The sequence below is a fragment of the Falco punctatus genome, assembly GCF_963210335.1.
Source record: "Falco punctatus genome assembly, chromosome: 1".
Taxonomy (NCBI): Eukaryota; Metazoa; Chordata; class Aves; order Falconiformes; family Falconidae; genus Falco; species Falco punctatus.
Genome location: NC_137580.1, coordinates 110,543,337 through 110,560,855, shown reverse-complemented (window position 1 = coordinate 110,560,855; position 17,519 = coordinate 110,543,337). Strand labels below are relative to the sequence as shown.

The 17,519-nt window shown below is 44.0% G+C and overlaps 1 protein-coding gene across 6 annotated transcripts in view; it reads right to left on the bottom strand.

Annotated features, from left to right (window-relative positions):
• USP32 (ubiquitin specific peptidase 32) overlaps positions 1-13,266 on the bottom strand; it is a 93,020-nt gene extending 79,754 nt beyond the window's left edge. For 2 of the 6 annotated variants that reach the window (XM_080382411.1, XM_080382412.1), the window contains exon 1: positions 628-1,254. In XM_080382411.1, the coding sequence (XP_080238537.1) occupies positions 628-685 (58 nt within the window). In that variant the 5' untranslated portion in view covers positions 686-1,254. Of the gene's footprint in view, positions 1-627; positions 1,255-1,290 lie in introns of those variants that run through there. The other 4 variants (XM_080382415.1, XM_080382416.1, XM_080382414.1 and 1 more) reach the window with 3 other exon arrangements.
• Between the last annotated feature and the right edge of the window lie 4,253 nt (positions 13,267-17,519).

Here is a 17,519-nt window from a genome sequence, read left to right as displayed (position 1 = left end):
AACAGATATAACAAACCACGCCGAGCTACATCCATCTTCCCACCCAGAGATGCAGATGCGCGCTCCCTATCGCGGGCAGCGCCAAGTAAACATGAGGAGCCGGCAGGGACGAGCCATGGGCGGCCAGCGCGGTAACTCCTGTCACAGCGGAGCGGCAGGGCTGCCCGGCGCCGCCTCCCAGCCGCGGGCACGGCGAGGCCGAGCCTGCCGGGCGGCGGGAGGGTCTGGCGGCGACAGCGCCCGCCGGGTGCCCCGGCCCCTCCGCGCGCTCCCTCAGCGCCGGGCCGCGGGACGGCACCGCCGGGGGGGGCGGCTGCGACGGGAGAGACCCCCCCGCAGCGCTGCAGCCCGGGCCCCATTATTAACGTAGGGGAGATAAATATACATATAAATAAATAAATAAGGGGGGGGAAGGGGGGGGAAGGGGGCGGGGAAGGAGCCTGAGGTAGAGGAACGGCGCAAGTGCCTCCGCGCCGGGGTCTGTCATGGTGGTGCGAGGAGTCACCAGGCACCGCCACGCCGCCCGCTGACAGGGGCAGAGCGGGGCCCGCTCCCGCAGCCCCCCCCCCCCCCCCCCCAACGGATCACTCCGCACCTTCCCCCCCCCACACCCCAACACGCCCTCACCCCTTCGCAGGGCCTCGTCGTAGCTGAGGAAGCCGATGCGGGACTCCTTGGCGCCCATGATGCCCCTCAGTCCATGGCCTCCCCCGGCGGCCGGCTGGGCGCCGCGGAGCCGGGCTGCGCCGCTAGCGACTCCGGAGCACAGGGCGCGGGCGGGGGGGGGCGGGGCGGGCCGCGGCGGCCGGGGGGAGGAGGCGGCCGCGCGCCCTCCCCGCTGCCGCCTCCATGGCGGATCACGTGAGCAGCCCGCCGCGCCGCCCCACGTGACGGGGAGGGCCGCCCGTCTCTCCCTTGGCGCCCCCTAACGGGCGCCGCGCGTTTCCCGCCTCCCCCTCACGGCCCGCCGAAGGCGCGCGCCTCTCCCTCAGCCGCCGGCCCGCGCGAGCCGCTGCCCGTCCTTTGGGACAGCGGGGCCCGGCGGCGGGCGTGCAGCGCGGCCAGCGCCTCAGGCCCGGCCTGGGGGCGGCCAGCCGTGCCACAGAGGGCCCGGGAAGAGCTCTGCCCTCACGCCTCAGAACCTGCCGCTCGCCACCTGTCAGCGCTCCCCTGGGTGGGCGGGCAGGCACTGAGGGGGTGCGGGGGGGCCCGGCAGAACGGCCTTTCCCCCCACCCCGGGCAGTGCGGGGGTGGCGGTCCAGCGCCTCGGCCCTTCAGCCCCCCTCGTACCTCACAGGGGCTGCGGCTCTCCTCAGCAAGTCCCCGAAGGAGATGTCCTGCAGGTACGGGGTGACGGAAGGAGGTTCCTGTTCCATTAAAATGTCTTTTCAATGTCTGAAACAGAAACACGGACTGAATCGTAAAAGGATCAGAAATACCTCTGTCCTTTGCTTGCTCTTGAGCATGTTTGGTTTTAGTATTCAGTCCTATACTTGTACAGAACGGGAGGTTTTCCCAAATGGCTTTGTTACAACATTAATCCTGGTAACGTACCCTGGGTCACTCCCAAGCAGAAAATAAGGACTTTGAAAGAAAACACTGACTTCCAAGGGCAGCTTGTTCCAAGGATTGTTCCATGCACAGAAACAAAGCTTATGAAAACACCAGTTGCGAGTCATTCCCCAATTTACAGTTTCCATACTGAATGATCTTACCACATCAGAGCTGGAGAAAGGTCAAGCCAAAGTTACTTTCACACTGATGTAAGGTCACACGTAGGTATTTTTATAGCAAACATTCCAAACAAATTTCATCTCTGATATGCAAAGCCAGGAATGCTGCTCACAGAGAAGCTAGCTTGAAGGCCAAATTTCTCCTCACATAATGCTACTCAAGTGCAAAGACACTGCAAATGAATTAAGCTTTGTAAAGCCTCCTTGCTTTTTTTTTTCTGCCATCATCTGAATTATTTATCATCTTAGATCTGTGACAAAGAATATAATTATTACACTCAAGCATAAAATCTGCCACAAATAACCTTTTGTCTCTCTGGAATATAGACTATGACGGTGAGGGGGAAGCTTAAATGCTTTTAAAAATTATAAATTAAACCGTTGCAAACATACTTCACCTACCAGTCACTTGTTACATACTTATCTTTTAAAGAGGTTATAAGCTCCCTTGCAGCCTCTTACTCTTATGCTGCCTTTACATATCTCTTCTCAGTGTAGTCCCCCACCCAAGCAGCTTTCAATTTAGATACAATATAAACTGTTTGGAAAAAAAAAATTGAGATAATTAATTCTACAAACATGGCAACAGGTCAATCAAAAGCATGTCAGCAATATTAGAAACAGCTAGGGAAGTCTGTTTCATCTTGTGATTAAATAAAGTATTCCAGCCCCTAACGATGGCATTCTTTTTGCCATGCTCCATTTGTGATGGACCACTTTTTTTAAGTATTAACTCACAGCTGAGGAGACATGGTTTAATTCCCCACTTCACTGTGGTATTCCTTTGTGACCTTATGTCTAGTAATAATCTTTTAATGTTTTGGTTGCTCCTCTGAATTGCAAAGATAACAATAGAGAGTCCCATTTTGCTTGGAACAAGCTGCGCTGGGATACAGCCAGACCCAAACTGCCAGAGCAGTTACAGAAAGCAATTAGAGCAGGAAACAACTACAATGGTGTTGTAACATAGCTTCACACCAATTTCTTCTAGTTTTCACGCCGATGTCTCCAGGACTATTTATCCTTGCCTCGCCTCCCTTAAGTCTGTTACTTTCAGTAGGTTGTATTATTAAACAGCAACAACCAAAACCCAAGTAACGAGGCATACCACAGAACTGACATAACACTCCCAGGCCTGTTTCCTCAAGATGCATAGAGGTGAAGGAATCTGCGGGACAACAATTCCTGTTCAATGCTATTGCAACCCCCACAGTTTAACTGCTGTCCTGCATCTCCTCGATTCCATGTAGCAACATGGATGAATTACCAGCATCCCTTTTAGTATATTTACGGAAACCCATAGTTCTCTTTTCAGATTTCAAAAAAGCCTTCCACAAATTAAGCTCTTCTAATTGCCCCTCTCTAATGAAGTACATCAATTCCACCAATTCTTAGCAGACTCACTCTATGCCAGTTTCAGATCACTTTTTCGAGTATGGATAACCAGACTTTTACCCCATTTTCAGCTGAGGCCCCACCATCACTTTGCAAAACTATTCCATTTTTATCTGTTAGGTCTTGACAGAGCCTCCACTTGTAGTACACACAAACCCTGTTCTCAGGCAGCAAAGATTATTAGGCAGTATAGGTTTTTAATGGCAACTGGTTCACTTGGCAAGTCATGAAAAAAAAAAGAATGTCTAAAATTACAATTACAGGTCAGATCCTGCCACCAGCTTCAAGTATAGTCACAAACAACAGACTGTATTTGATGCAAATGAGGAGGCAGAAACCTCTAGTGAGGAGTTCCTTCCTCTAGAAGGAAAATGGATTGGAATGATGGTTAATAATGATGGTTAACACTTCAAATGTTTTTTTAAATGCTCTTTCCAAAATGGTTAAAAACATGTATTACTTTCAAGCTTGCTGGTTTTCATAGCTAGCTAAGTTTAGACTTGCCCTATATTTTTGTACATTTTTAAAAATCCAAACTCAAGTGACATCTCTTCCATGTCCCAGAGATACAAATGATGTCTAACAAGCAGTAAAATTTTGTTTGAAGAGTGCTTTAAAATAATTTGCTTGATCCATTGTATGCACCATAGCTTTGCCAAATTTAATAACAAAGATATTCTAGAATGGAAAAAGTCAGACTGGAGGTTTACGATGGCACTGTCTTTGTTCAGATTAAATTAGTTATGTTCTCAAAGGCATTGAAGGAGGAACCTAGAGATAAGACTTTGTATGCTAACCATGATTAGATCTGGCAGTAAGTTTTTAATGAAGCCTTGTTGGGGAGCATAAGATTACAGATGTTGCTACTATTTAAATATTATGTCAAAGGTAAATCAAATTAAGATACAGTGAATTTATATTTGTATTAGGTGAATTGAGCTCTGCTTTTCTAGCAGAAAAGGGCTATATATGCAAATCTAACTGTAACTGGCCACGTGTCCTTTTGATTGCTGTGATTTATTTAATTATTCACTAATCACAAATCAATTCATAAGCACTTCCCAAATATCTTTTAAGTGTCTTTGCATCATTGTCAAGTATCTGGAAAAACAGACATTGCCTCCTGCACAGAAGCTGCAGGAGCTTGCAGCAGCATTACCTTCTTGGTAGAGCAACCAAGCTGTCATCCTCCTGGTGACTGAGTCCACAAGGCTACCACGAACAGGGGAAAAAAAGTCACACAGACTTCAGCTGAGGCTGACGTGGGCATCTGCTAGGGAGAAAGTGTTTCTTGAAACATTTGCATTGAAAAGGCCTGAACTCAACAGAGATAACCCAAGTAATTGTGGAACTGCTGCAGTGAATCAAAACCAATTCTGAGAAAATTGGTGTAAGCCCCTAGGATTTCCTGATTTAAAATTCACTGAGAACACATACCAAAAATGCAAGTTCTAGGCCTTGCTCTGTTCGCTTCTAAATCTCTGCTCCTCTTTCCCCAGTATCTGTCTCCCCACCCAAGGGTATTATTAATTTTTTAAGGATCAGTTGATTTTTGCAAACTACTTCAAAACATAAATGTATTATGCTATTCTATGTAAATGCTGCACTCTATTCTCCAGAGAAGTTGCAATCTTTATGTTGAGGATGATATAAAAAACTGCAGGCTACTCTTTAGTATTTGTACTTAATACAAAATTAGAAAGCAGGGCTGAAGAGTTTTTCAGCACAAAGATGAAAAAATAACAGAGAGCTAAAACTAAAAGCTGAAACTGCCATAAGTGTTGTATAGGAACTGGTAGCCCAACAAACATAAAAATACAAAATAGCACGAGGGGGTGAGGAACTGATAGAATAATAGGAAAACTTATGTCAAAGGCCTAGGTCAAATAGAGCAGAAATGATCTCAGATTTTGCACTTCCATAGAATAGTAGCCCATAGCACCAAAGATTCTCTAACTCTCCATATCTCATAAATGTGTCCCTATAATTATTACTTAGTTGCAATGTTTTTGTGAAGTAGCTTAAGATTATTATTATGGATTTTTTAAAAAAAGGAAAATTCTGCTCAAACACACTGTGGGATGGGTCATTTTCAGAAATTTGTATATTAGGAACACAGTAAGGGAGTTTTCTGGGGTTTTATTACTCCAGCAAGTGAGCTTCCGGTCATCAAAATCAATTTTGTGACTACGAAAATACATAAGCGTGCGAATGCTCAATCAATCATTTAGGGCTTAAATTTTTAGGTGTCAAATTTCAGCATTTCAGTTTGCCCTCAATTTAAGAAATGTTTTTCTGCCCTGTTGTGCTACAAGCAAGTGGAGGCACGGAAGGGAAGTCCACCTGTGGCATTTAAACTTGATAAAACTTTTTTTTTTTTTCAGAGAAAAAAACTAAACCTGAACAAACCCACAATCCCACACTAGAAGCATATAGAAAACTTTGTTTTCTCAAACGATCACAGTAAGAGTAGAATTTGTAATTGTGTTTAATGGAGTCTGGCCAGGCAAGTCCTACTCACTACAATAGCATTTATTCTTTCAAGACATTTATGTACTTTTGAAACGTAGATCCTAAACCTCCAATACAGACACAGCTAACAGAACTATCTTCACCCCTCAGTCTGGAAGGAAACTTGGTAAAGGACTACAAGAGCCGTTACCATCTGTAAATTTGCATTTATTGCCACCAGTGAGGATTTGAGACATGGTGCTAGGCGCTGTAGAAGCATGAGACAGCTTTTACCCCTTCCTGCTTCACAGACAGTCCTGAATGGAGCACAGCACAGCGCGTCTCAAATATTTGGGAAGGGCAGAAGGGAGGAGAGATATCAAGGTGCAATAGGAGTATTCGTTCACTGCACACCTGCAGTGTCTTTCTAATTATAATGAATTGATAAGAAAAATACCTTGAATCGTTACCTGCCAATCTAATTTTGATGGTATCAGAGGGAGAGAGGAAAATATAAAAGGCTTCCTCAAAGAACTACATATGCAAATTGCAACTTTTATCACATCCCACATTTTCTAGGAAACAAGTGGTTTAGAATAGTAGTCAGAGGGTGACATTAACTACAGATCTATATGAACTCAGAAAAAAAAGAAAAAAATAAGGAACAGATTCTTACCAGGACCCTCCTATATCGCCTTGTTATCATCTAAGCTGTACTGCCACTCTAATGCCAGCACAAACTTTGTAGTGGAACATTGCAGGGCAAAAGGCTGTGGCTTTTATGGTCAAAGTGGAATAAATAAAAAAAAAAAAAAGAAGAAGAAAAGAGATGTAATACAGATTTCAGTTTTAAAAAGCTCACTGTAACTAGCAGCAGCAGATAAGATAATAAGTTCTTAACATTATCTTCTTTCTCAGGAAGCCCCACCCTATTTCTAATAGATCTTGTGTTTATTTTTTAACCACAAACACTCAAACAGAATTTCTGCAAACCCAGTAATCACCCCCCTTGTTGAAGGGATGTGTTAATGAATGCAGTGCTCACCAGGGTTGCAGTGTGCTGTAGCCAGGGGACTCTCAGTGAGATGGTTTGGATTTTCTCTCCTTGTTTGCAGCACGAGGGCACTTAGCTTTGTACATCTGCCCTATGGATCCCCACTTCCCAGCACTCTTATGACTTGTTCAAGCAGTTGCCCTTCTCCACCCACCTCAACACGACTGCCTCTGCCATAACAGCCAGGCCCTTCACCCCTGGACTGGCAATTGTCCCTGGCTACTTCCTGGCAGCAGCCGACACCTCATACCTTCCTCCTTCCTGATGAGGTGATACCATATAAACAGGGTGGGGAGGCATGTCCCTCTGCCGCAAAGGGCTGAGCTCTAGTGACAGTACAGCGTGGTGATGACAGCCACTGCTACATGGGCAACAGTGACAGGAGACCTGCTATGTACACCCACATGTGGCAAACACCATACCGGTGTGGCAGGTTGTGGCATACATGGGAAAAGGGGTTTGTTTGGACAGCAGTGCCCAGTCCTCTACAGGAAAAGGCAACAAGGGAAGTGGGAGCATCCCACAGGCCTTATTTGAGCTGTGGACTACCTCTGTATAATTTTGCCACCCCTTTACAAGAGAATTAATTAATATTTTTGCTGAGCCACTTCCCTTTGGATGTTTTTGTTCATGGAGTTCATGACAGGTTTAATGCCACTCAGAATCACTGCTCATATTACTACTCAATACATAATTTCAGCTCATGTTATTAATAGTGTTATCTACACAACCAAAGAAAATGAGGTATGTCACACACATTCTTAGCTATTTTAAGATTTGTGGGTAAGTGATCCCCCACTTTTATTGCAGTTGCTTTTGAAACACACAAGAAAACACCATAAGGCACTCCCCACTCTTGATGTTCTCTTAAGTAAAGCTCCCCTGTGTGTGGAAGTGTGACACAATCACACTTGAGGCCCACAAAGAACAGTATAAAACCTTTTTTTTCCTTGCAGACTTTGCTGACAGGTCTCCAATCCAAAAGTAACGAGGTACCTCAGCTAATGAAAGTCACAAGATAAGTGTAATGCAATAGAAAATTTTATAAATATCATGTCCTTCCTTTTCTATCGACTTATTTGGTTATGCCATGTACAGGGAAAGGTGTGATAGAATTAATCAGCCTGCTGGAGTGAACACTAAAGGAACAGATGAGCTTTGGCAAGGCTGTTGCTAGCATTGAAAAAGACAAACTGTGACAAAAAAAAAAAAAAAAAAAAAAAAAAGGCAGGCCTAAATCCAGAAGCATGTCATTCAGAAAGTGAGACATCCTATGATTTATCAACGTAACAAAAATTGATGGCAACATAGATCTCCCATTTCCAAGTGTTGTCTCTGTGTAGATTAGAGTAGTATCTGTCATCAGGAAACAATGGGAAAAGAAATATGTTTGATAAAAGCCATTCTGTACTCTCTTGTAGACAGAAAACCACTGTGTTGTTGGAATGGAAGTAAAGGATTTCTCTGCAGTACCATCTTCAGCAGCAAGAGAAGTGTTGTGACAAGAGGAAGTGCAAATAATTAATAACAGAAGATCAAATGAAAGGAGTGGCTTTGCGAGAAGTGACTAATGTTTACTTCGTTTCAGAAAAGTCCAAACTGCACTGCAGAAAGAGGATGCTTGCATCGCCCCCAGAGTGCAACAGCAAACCCAGTGCACAGCAGGCAGTGGCTTACCACTGTGGCACAATGGGGCAACTTTCCCTTTCAAAGAAAGAGCTGCTTTCTTCTTGGCTCAACAGCTGCTACACACAGGGTCTCCAACATCTTAGCAGTTTGATTGTTGTATATAGAAAAAGCAATACCAAAGCATAAAACATCTAACAACTCCATGAACGTTTTGCCAGCAGCTGATACAATGGAAAACGCATCTCAAAACAGCAGGGCAGCAGAGTAAAACAAAAACTGTGGAGCCAGTACCATCATGTCATTTGGCACATCCTTGCACTTCCCTTAATTCTGTTTCAGATCTTGGAAGGGCAGGCCGAAGCATCTTATTTGCTAATTAAGGTTTCACACAATTCAAACACTGAACAAACAAAGGACATCCCCAAACAGAGAAACCTGCCAGCCTTCGTGACCTTGCCAACAGACTGATGTCTCAGTTCAGTGCTTTCACAACACAGACAGTAAGAAAGCTCTGGACAAGTGCATATACAAATGTGTATGCACACGCACACATTTTTATGCTAATATGCACACACTACCACTGATCGTGATCCAAAAGTTACACCTCTCTGTCTAAGGACACTCCAAACACCCTACAGACACAGGTGAAAAAAGAGACATGAAAATAACAGACCTCTATGTTACAGTGTCAAATGACTAATGACAGTAATTAAGGATTTTAAAAGTTCTTTACCAAGTAGCATTACCTAAGATAGTATCATGCCTGTAATCTGTCCAGAGTCAATGAAGAACTACTGATCAAGCCAACAAAAAAAAAAAAAAAAAAAAAAAAAAAAGTCTGACGGCTTGCCATCTGCTTAAACCACTACATCACACCTCATTCCCCTAAATACAGTAATAAGCCACAACAGGATGCAGATGACCAGATTGTTTAGCTGTCATTTCAGCTGAATACGCAGTAGCTGTTGATGTGGTACAGTGGACTCTCAAAACCAAGCATGACATATCACTGCTGGACAAATAGCTCCTTCAAGGTTTTGCCTTGCCATTTTTGTGGATTGATTGTACCCATGCAACAAGATAAAGCATTAGGGGATAATAAAAATTTTGCCTACTAGATCAAGTATTTGCATGTGTTTTTATTATATAAAACATACTGTTAAATGATCCAGAAAAGCATTTGGCACTGACCCTCCCTTTGGTTAGAGGCCCAGCTACTGAAAGAATAGCTTTTGGCCCAGCAGCTCCTTTCAGCTCCTGTAATAAAAATTAGACTTGGACTATCGAGTAGATTCTTGAGCCGACTTTTTAGCAATAGAAGACAAGTTCAGAGTAGCTGGGGGTTGCCAGATTGTTGCAGCTTGAAAAAGAAAACTGGTACATTACAGGAAGGGAGCAATTTGAAGTTCTTATAAAGCACTTGGGCACCACAATGATAGGCAAGAGTTTCTGCACTCATTTCTCTTTCTCTTATCAGTTCCCAGCTGTTTCTTCCACTGTCAGGTAGTTTCAATTTATCCTTCCATTTTTACCCACACAGTTAACTAACAGCTTTCTAGTTGAAATTCTGCTGTTTTTAGTGATGAGGTACCAGCTGTGCATCCCTGCAAGCTGGTGCATGTATGACCTTGAAATTTTCTGTGTAGCCAATCAGAAAATGCCTTTAACCAGTGTTCCCTATCTCCAAGAGAGCATCTCTCAGTTTTTAGCATTAGATATATATCACTATATAGCATACAAAGTGTTGTGCAAACACTAGCCAGCTAATACCAACAAAAATCACTCCCCTCCAAACCTGTACCCTGTTACTGTCTAAGTAACAGTTCCACCATTTCACTGAAGCCAGCCTAGGGAGTTCTTTTTGCCTGCTCCTCTGCAGGAATATTAAAACAGAATGAGAATGAAGATAGTTGTTAATTTTATGTCACAGCTAGGAAACTGAAGGTCTTCAGATCACACTTTCTCCTTAGTCTTTTAATTGCAAAATTATACTTCAAAATTTGACGCGTTCCTCACCTCCCTATTTTCAAGCTACTAGCAAGCAAAATCAGACACATTAAAAATACTTTTTTCTCCTAATCTGCAGAGCCTACACAATGCTTCAATTTCAAATAGGTGAAATACTGCTAATTGCTAGCATATTCTAACAGTCCTTGTGATTTTCCAGAGCGCCATGTTAAACTAAACCAAATTATAGGTCAGAATGTGCCAATCTTTTCATCATTATCACTAATTCCCTTTGTGGTTTAAGCCCCCCACCCCCACCCCCTATGTGTCTAACCAGGTTCTTTGAGCCTCGGGCTAGCATTGCTCAGCCACCCCATAATTATTCATCACACTAGATCCAGCAACAAGACATTCACAGCATGCTCTTCTCACATTTTGTTTAAACATTAGGTACAATAGCAGATACTAGAAAATTGAGACTTTGAGGCAAGAGACACAGGAATTTGTGTGGAATCAGATGATTAACAGAATTTTTCATAAAAATAAGGGGTAAAAAAAGATTCTTAAGCAGACACAATGCCTTTCTTCTTTTTCTGGATAAATACTAATCTAGACCCTAGAATACTCCCACTTCTAGATACGATGCTTAGTAACCGATTCCTAACTTCATGTTAAATTTTAGTTAAAATAATGGAAATGTTCCCTAAATAAGTTACACCATGACCTCCTGTGATCCTCTTCCAGGTCCTGCAGTTTTTGCCTTTGCCATCAGCCCTACATTACCTCTGCAATGCATTGACCAGCAGTGTCCCAAGACCCTTGCCTGGCATCCCAAGTCATTTGGCTCCACCATTCCCTGCAACCATCCAAAGCCTCTTTCCTGGCAATTAGACTCCACCTTCGAGTCCAGAGGAGGGTCACAAAGGTAATCAGAGGGCTGGAGCACCTCTCCTGGGAAGACAGGCTGAGACAGTTGGGGTTGCTTAGCCTGGAGAAGAAAAGGCTTCAGGGAGACCTTATAGCAGCCTTCCAGTACCAAAAAGGGCCTACTGGAAAGCTGGAGAGGGAACTGTTTACAAGGGCATGTCATGATAGGGCATGGGGGAATGGCTTTAAGCTGAAAGAGGGGAAATTTAGATTAGATATGAGGAAGAAATTCTTTACTGTGAGGGTAGTAAGGCACTGGGACAGGTTGCCCAAGGCAGCTGTGGACGCCTCATCCCTGGAAGAGTTCAAGGCCAGGTTGGACGGGGCTTAAAGCAACCTGATCTAGTGGAAGGTGTCCCTGCCTGTGGCAGGGGGTTGGATCTAGATCATCTTTAAAGTCCCTTCTGACCCAAACCACACTATGATTCTAAGATAGAAATGCATACACCTATGTCTGCACAGCACCTAGCACAACAGGATCTTATCATCTAGAGCCCTGGCTGTGAATTATACAAGCAGTAAATCATCAAAACCAGTTTTTTCTGCAGATTAATGTTATGTAAGTTATGCCTGCCATAAAGTATAAACAGCATAAAACGCACCTCTTTGCATTCCAGCATGTTGTGGAAGATCATAAAAGCACTTAATATATTATTTAAGCCATTTAAGCTAGATAGCACAAGTGCCGTAATTAGCAACAATTCTCCAAATCCCCATATGCCAGACGAAGGATCATGTTTAGCATTTTCAGGCTGCTAGGAGGGAATCAGAACATTGCAGAAATTAAATGGCATGCACTGGTGTTATTTTTTTTCTTCTGCCTATCTCAGCAGAGCCTACGTTTCACTACAGCTACCTCACTGCACCATCAATACAAGAGACTGAAACCTATCATGTAAAGAAGGCGGGCCCTATTTTGCTTTTATTATTTTCAACACAACAGGGTGTTCAATCCTTTAAAAAAGAGAAATTAAGCCACTTCTCTTGATAGCTACATTCTGTATGCTGGAGGGGAATTCCCTTGCTTTTTTCTTTTCTTTTTTGAATAAAACCAAAATTCTAAAAAAATGCCCCCAAAACCTGACTTCCTCTGGAAAATCCATGAAGTGAAGTAAATGTTAAGGTGGAAATTTAAAAATACTCCAAGCGCTAGCCATCCTTCTTGCATACAGGGTCAGGCACGGGGCAGCATGATGCAAGGCACAGGTAGGGGAGCAGGATATAGACAGGAAATGCAAGGCAGGATTTGCACAAAAAGGGCATCAGTGACAACACAGGGATGAGACCCTAATAATACTAGGAGCCTGAACTTCATTACCCCTTGCAACCCTGGGACATACCATGTGCCCAAAAGCCTCATCATACTTCGTGCCAGCAGGCAGCCAGCCCAGCAGCACCGGTTGCACTGGGAATCGTAGCCAGTCTGACACTTCAGTGGAAAGAGCAAAATTACTGGAGGCAGATATCAAAATCTTCTAAAGCAGCAGGGAAAGAAGATACAGATTTGAGAGCCTCTGCCATAAAGGGAGGCTTTGGAATTGAGGGTACCATGAGTCAAAAAGGGGAGAGTCCTGATGCAGACAATCTCCTGGCTCCGAGCCCCAGTTGCTCCGACCAGTTGCTATTTTCTATCCTCTTCATAAGCGCAGATACAGCATGGCAAAATATTTTGCTCATTGAGTTTGTTCAGAGAAAAGCCTCAAGACTGGGAACAAAAAACAGGACAGGAGAACCCCTTCTGGTGGCCTGAAATTTCTGTATTGCAGAGAGGAAAGTCCCTTTTTATGCCTCTACTGTTTTTATTATGTTATGATTTGTTTTATTTTTTTATTCTTCTCCATTGCAAAGAAAGGAAAAGTCTCATGGGAGAGCAGCTGTTTGCTGAGGAGGGCTCATGGCATGCCCAGGGCAGAGCTGTGAACGTAGGGCACAGGGCACGCACAGGAGATCTGCAAGCTCTTCACTTCATCTCCCCAGCACAGAGCTGTGTGCAAGGGGGCTGGCACTTTGCCCTCTGAACCAGCACAGTTTTTCACAGGAGTTAGTTTTCTTTACCACTAACTGAAAAAAAGCATCACCAAGTTCTGTACAGCTTCCCCAAAGGCATCTTTATCCTGATGGGCATTTCTCTACCAGGTTTCAGGCTGTTTTCTTCCATTTTGAGACTAGGAGAGCAATTTCCCTGGCTCCCAGAGCAACTGGGTTTCCCATTTGGTTATGCCCACCTTTCCCCCGTGCTGTCATTTTTCAAGCCCTCTCTTCCCTCCCAAGCAGTGCTTAGCTCTCCCATCTCTCTCTCTCTCATTTTCTTTTTTTCCTCCTTAACTCTGTGTTGTGGGCTTCTATTCAGCTTGTACATTCGGTGCCTCTCTGCACATCCTGCTAATCCCTGTGCAAACCCCTGCCACATTCCCCAGGCAGAGCTGACCTTTTGGCACAGCCATACCAGTCTCACAATTTTCCAGGCTTCTCTGATTCATTGCTAAGATGGTAGGTAAATTTGTTAGCAAGGGGAAGTGAGCAAGGCAGATATCACCTAGGGCAGTTCATATTACGTGATCCAAAAGATTAACAAGTTAAATTATTTTCAATATTAAGACATACCAAACTTGTTATAGATTTGATTTAATAAGCAGCAAAGGGATGGCCTTATTAACATATCATTAACAATACCCATTTTAATTTGCATAAAACCCTGAAAACTTATGAAGCACAACATGAAGGAAAGCCTTTAACTATCCTGTTTTTCATAGGCTGCAAGCTGCAAAGTATGGAGGAAGCTGATAATGCTCTTTCAGTTCCTGAGAACTTAAAGCTGCTTAAACAGTTATATTACAGTAGCAAACATCAGTAATAAGCTCACTAACAGCTGGCTGAAAAGCTGAAGAGAAACATCTGCAAAACTGTTGAAGCATAAAACAATGCAGGAACACCTGAAGATAACAGCAGTTGACAAGGAGGTGTCCAGCCTGTGAGGTTAGTCAGCAGTAGCTTTGGGCATTGTGGAAGTTTTGGCTAGCTATGTCTTCCAGTATGGGAATACTTGGAACACACCTGATCAGATTTTGCAAGAAGTGGATAAAAGAAATGCAGATGTATTTGTGGCATCTACACATCACCGGTCACAAATCGTGGTTGGGTTCTTTACCATGTTAACTCAAACAAGTGATTCAATGTGCAGCTCCCAACACCTACCAAAAAGGGACACCTATGGTATATTAAGATGCCTCTAATAATGCCACATAGAAACAACAACTAGGCCCAAATTATCTTTCAGATCTCTCCCCCCGATACAAGATTTATTAACTTGAGCTGTATTTATTGACATACAACTGCAGGGAGAAGACAGGTCTCCAGTTGGCTGTGAAAATTTTCACCATCCTTAAGCACCACAAAAGGAATTTCCAGATCCAATTAGAAAACCCTCCGCCCCTACAGTCTGAACAGTTGTGCTGAGTATCATTAACCACTCTATCAAATGAAGCATTCACCATCCTCCTGGTAAAAGCAGGTCACTGAAAAACATTCCTCATTACAATTCCTCTTTACTATTACAATGCAATACACCTGGCAATGATGTTTGGTTTTTATGCTTAGCTAAGCCATGGGTACGTGCAGTTGGTTTAAGTATAATGTAAAATACCTGTATATTTGTCTGCTTTTATCAGTTCTCCTTCCCTGTGACCTACCAGTAAATAAATACATCAGATGCCTGCATATATTATATGCAACCTTACTCATCACAACACACATGGTATTCATGCTAAATCTGCCTAAAACAGCAAATAACAGACAGCAGCATAAACAGAGCATCTTCACAACCGTTTCCTTTTTGGCTACATGCCTACTCTTGCACTGGAAGAGCTGCTGTACTAGAGAAGTCAGTTAATGTTTGCACTTGCACAGTTCCTGGAAGACTAAGGCACTCAAACAGTAGAAATTAATATTCACAAAAGAGCTGTCAGGGGAAAAGGAAAAGTTTTCCCTAAGGTGCACTGTTACAATACAGTGTGTTTGACTGGCACTTAGGCTCTCTTTCCTTCACGGGGAGAAATATAAGACACATATTCTGTACTCCTGACATTTCCCCATCCAATTAGAATATTGTTTCACAGGTCTTCTGCCCATAAATAGACAATATGATCCTATAGATCTACACAGATCTATGTGGTCTGGTTTATGCCACCTTCCAACATGATAGGTTTCAAAGTAGAAAGAAATGTTGTCTTCCAAAGCGACAGGGGCTGGGATAGAACCACAGATTTCTGAGGACTCAAAGGCATGTCTCATGCCTGCTCTCGCAGGAGGGGACTCATCCACAAGACCTGACATGAGGAAAAAAATGAACTGAAATCTGACTCAGTGCTACCAAGAAAATTCAAGAGACCAGGAAAGTTCATAGCTTCAGAGGTCAGAGTACAGCTTTGAGCATTATTGTACATTTCAACAGTGAAAAAAAAGCATTTTGCAGCCTCAGCTGTTCAGTCTCCTGCTCCGCCACTGTACCAAGTAATGTCAGAAAAGACTACTAAGGTTACTGCTCTGCTGTGAACCAGGTTAATGGACAACTCCTAAAAACAGTGAGATCCTCAGATGAAGGCTGGCCAGGGAAGTCCCTCTATACCTCCTGCTTGTATATGCACGGCTTTGCCCGAGCCTTGAGGGCAGCACACGCTGAAAGGTAGAAGAACAAAGACTGGGATTTTCAAGGGGAACTCAAGGCTTTCTTCATCTTCTGAAACAGTGAAGTGTACACATAAGAAGCCAAGAGAGCCACTCTACGCTGCAGTCACATGCTATGTGGAAGCTGTAATCTCACAAGGACACAGATATGGCCATGCAAATATGGGTTATGCCTATGCTAACAACTGGTGTATGTCCCTAGAGCTCCTAAGCGGCTTTTAATCTCGCTGCTAATGCGTGTGAAAGCTTGTGCTGAAGAAGCTTCATTTTTCTTGTGCTTCTGTTAGTCAGGAACGTGCCACCCTTTCATATCCTGAGTTGAGAGGTGAGTTCATAGGCTGGCAAACTTCTGGGTTTAAATTTTTGGAGGTGAAAAGGAGAGGAGCTGCCTGTCACACTGGGCACAGATGTCACAACTGCAGGCAGCAAGCACAGCAAGAGGGCAGTTGGTTACAGGCATTGAGAAACCAGCTGCATTTTCAACATCCCCTTCAACCAAACCATCTCTAACATAGTCCTCACAACACTCAGGCTGAAGCAACGTAAGTACACTCATCTGTGCTATCACCACTGCTTCACTCTGCATAGCTTACCTTGCGTTAAGTAACATGTAACATACCAAAAATTCCTAGTATAGGTTAAACAAGTTGTAGCATACCTCAGATGGTCAAAGCAAACCTAACTGCAGAGTGTTAGAAGGCAACTGTCTGTGTCTGCTCAGCACCAGCCTGTGTAAGGCTCCTGTGTCAGAGAGCTGACAGCAAGATTGCAGACATGGGGGAGGAAGAAAGCAGACACAGGAGGGGAAAATGCCACAAACATCTAAGAGGAGAGCTTGTCTTGATGGATTTTTGTCGTTATTGAATTAAATCATGGATAAAGGCCAAACTTCCCTAAGACAGCCTGAAAACAAGAACCTGTCTCTGTTTCAAGACCCATCAATAGGTACTTTCCCAAGGTTACTACCTGCACCAGGCATTTGGCTCGGCAGGTGTTCAGCATCGCCAGCTGCACAGAGAAACACTTGACCAAAAGTGTCCGAGCTTCTGCCAAGAGCAGCGCCAGTCCCTCCACAGAGCCATGCCCAGGGGGACCTCAGAGAGAGGGGGCCTTTGTACAGCCCTCGAGATGACTCCCAGTGCCAGAAGCGACCTGGCACAGGAGCACAGCTGAATCACAGCTGCAGCAATTACACTAATTGTCCGAGGGACAAAACAATTGCACTTGTCTGACTGGTCAAGGCATGAGGGGAGCCCAACACATTTTTCTTTGTGAAAGCATTTCGCCGTGAAGTAAATTTCTGAAACAAAGTCCCTGTAACTACAAGTCTTTCCAGACTTCTTCCTGGCAAGTGCAATTTATTCCTTCTAAAAAGGAGAGCTTTAAACAAGACGTTACCCAGGAGAGTGAGATCTCATGGCTGTTGGCTCTCACCACCATCTGCCAAGGAGTTAACACTGAATTTCCTTTACACTGGGATGGGAATTGAGGCCTCAACGTCAACCAGCTCCCTGAAAAACACCTACAGTGCAGCCCAAGGTCCCTTTTCCTGGTTTCACCTCTGTTCCTCATCAAATGGGACTGCTTCTGTTACGGAGACCATCCCTGGTCCTATGTGAGCCAGAGTCTCTGGCCCCTGCCTCAGGGCTGGTGCTTTCCTGCAGCACAGCTCAGCAAATGCAGTGGGACACTTGGAGAAG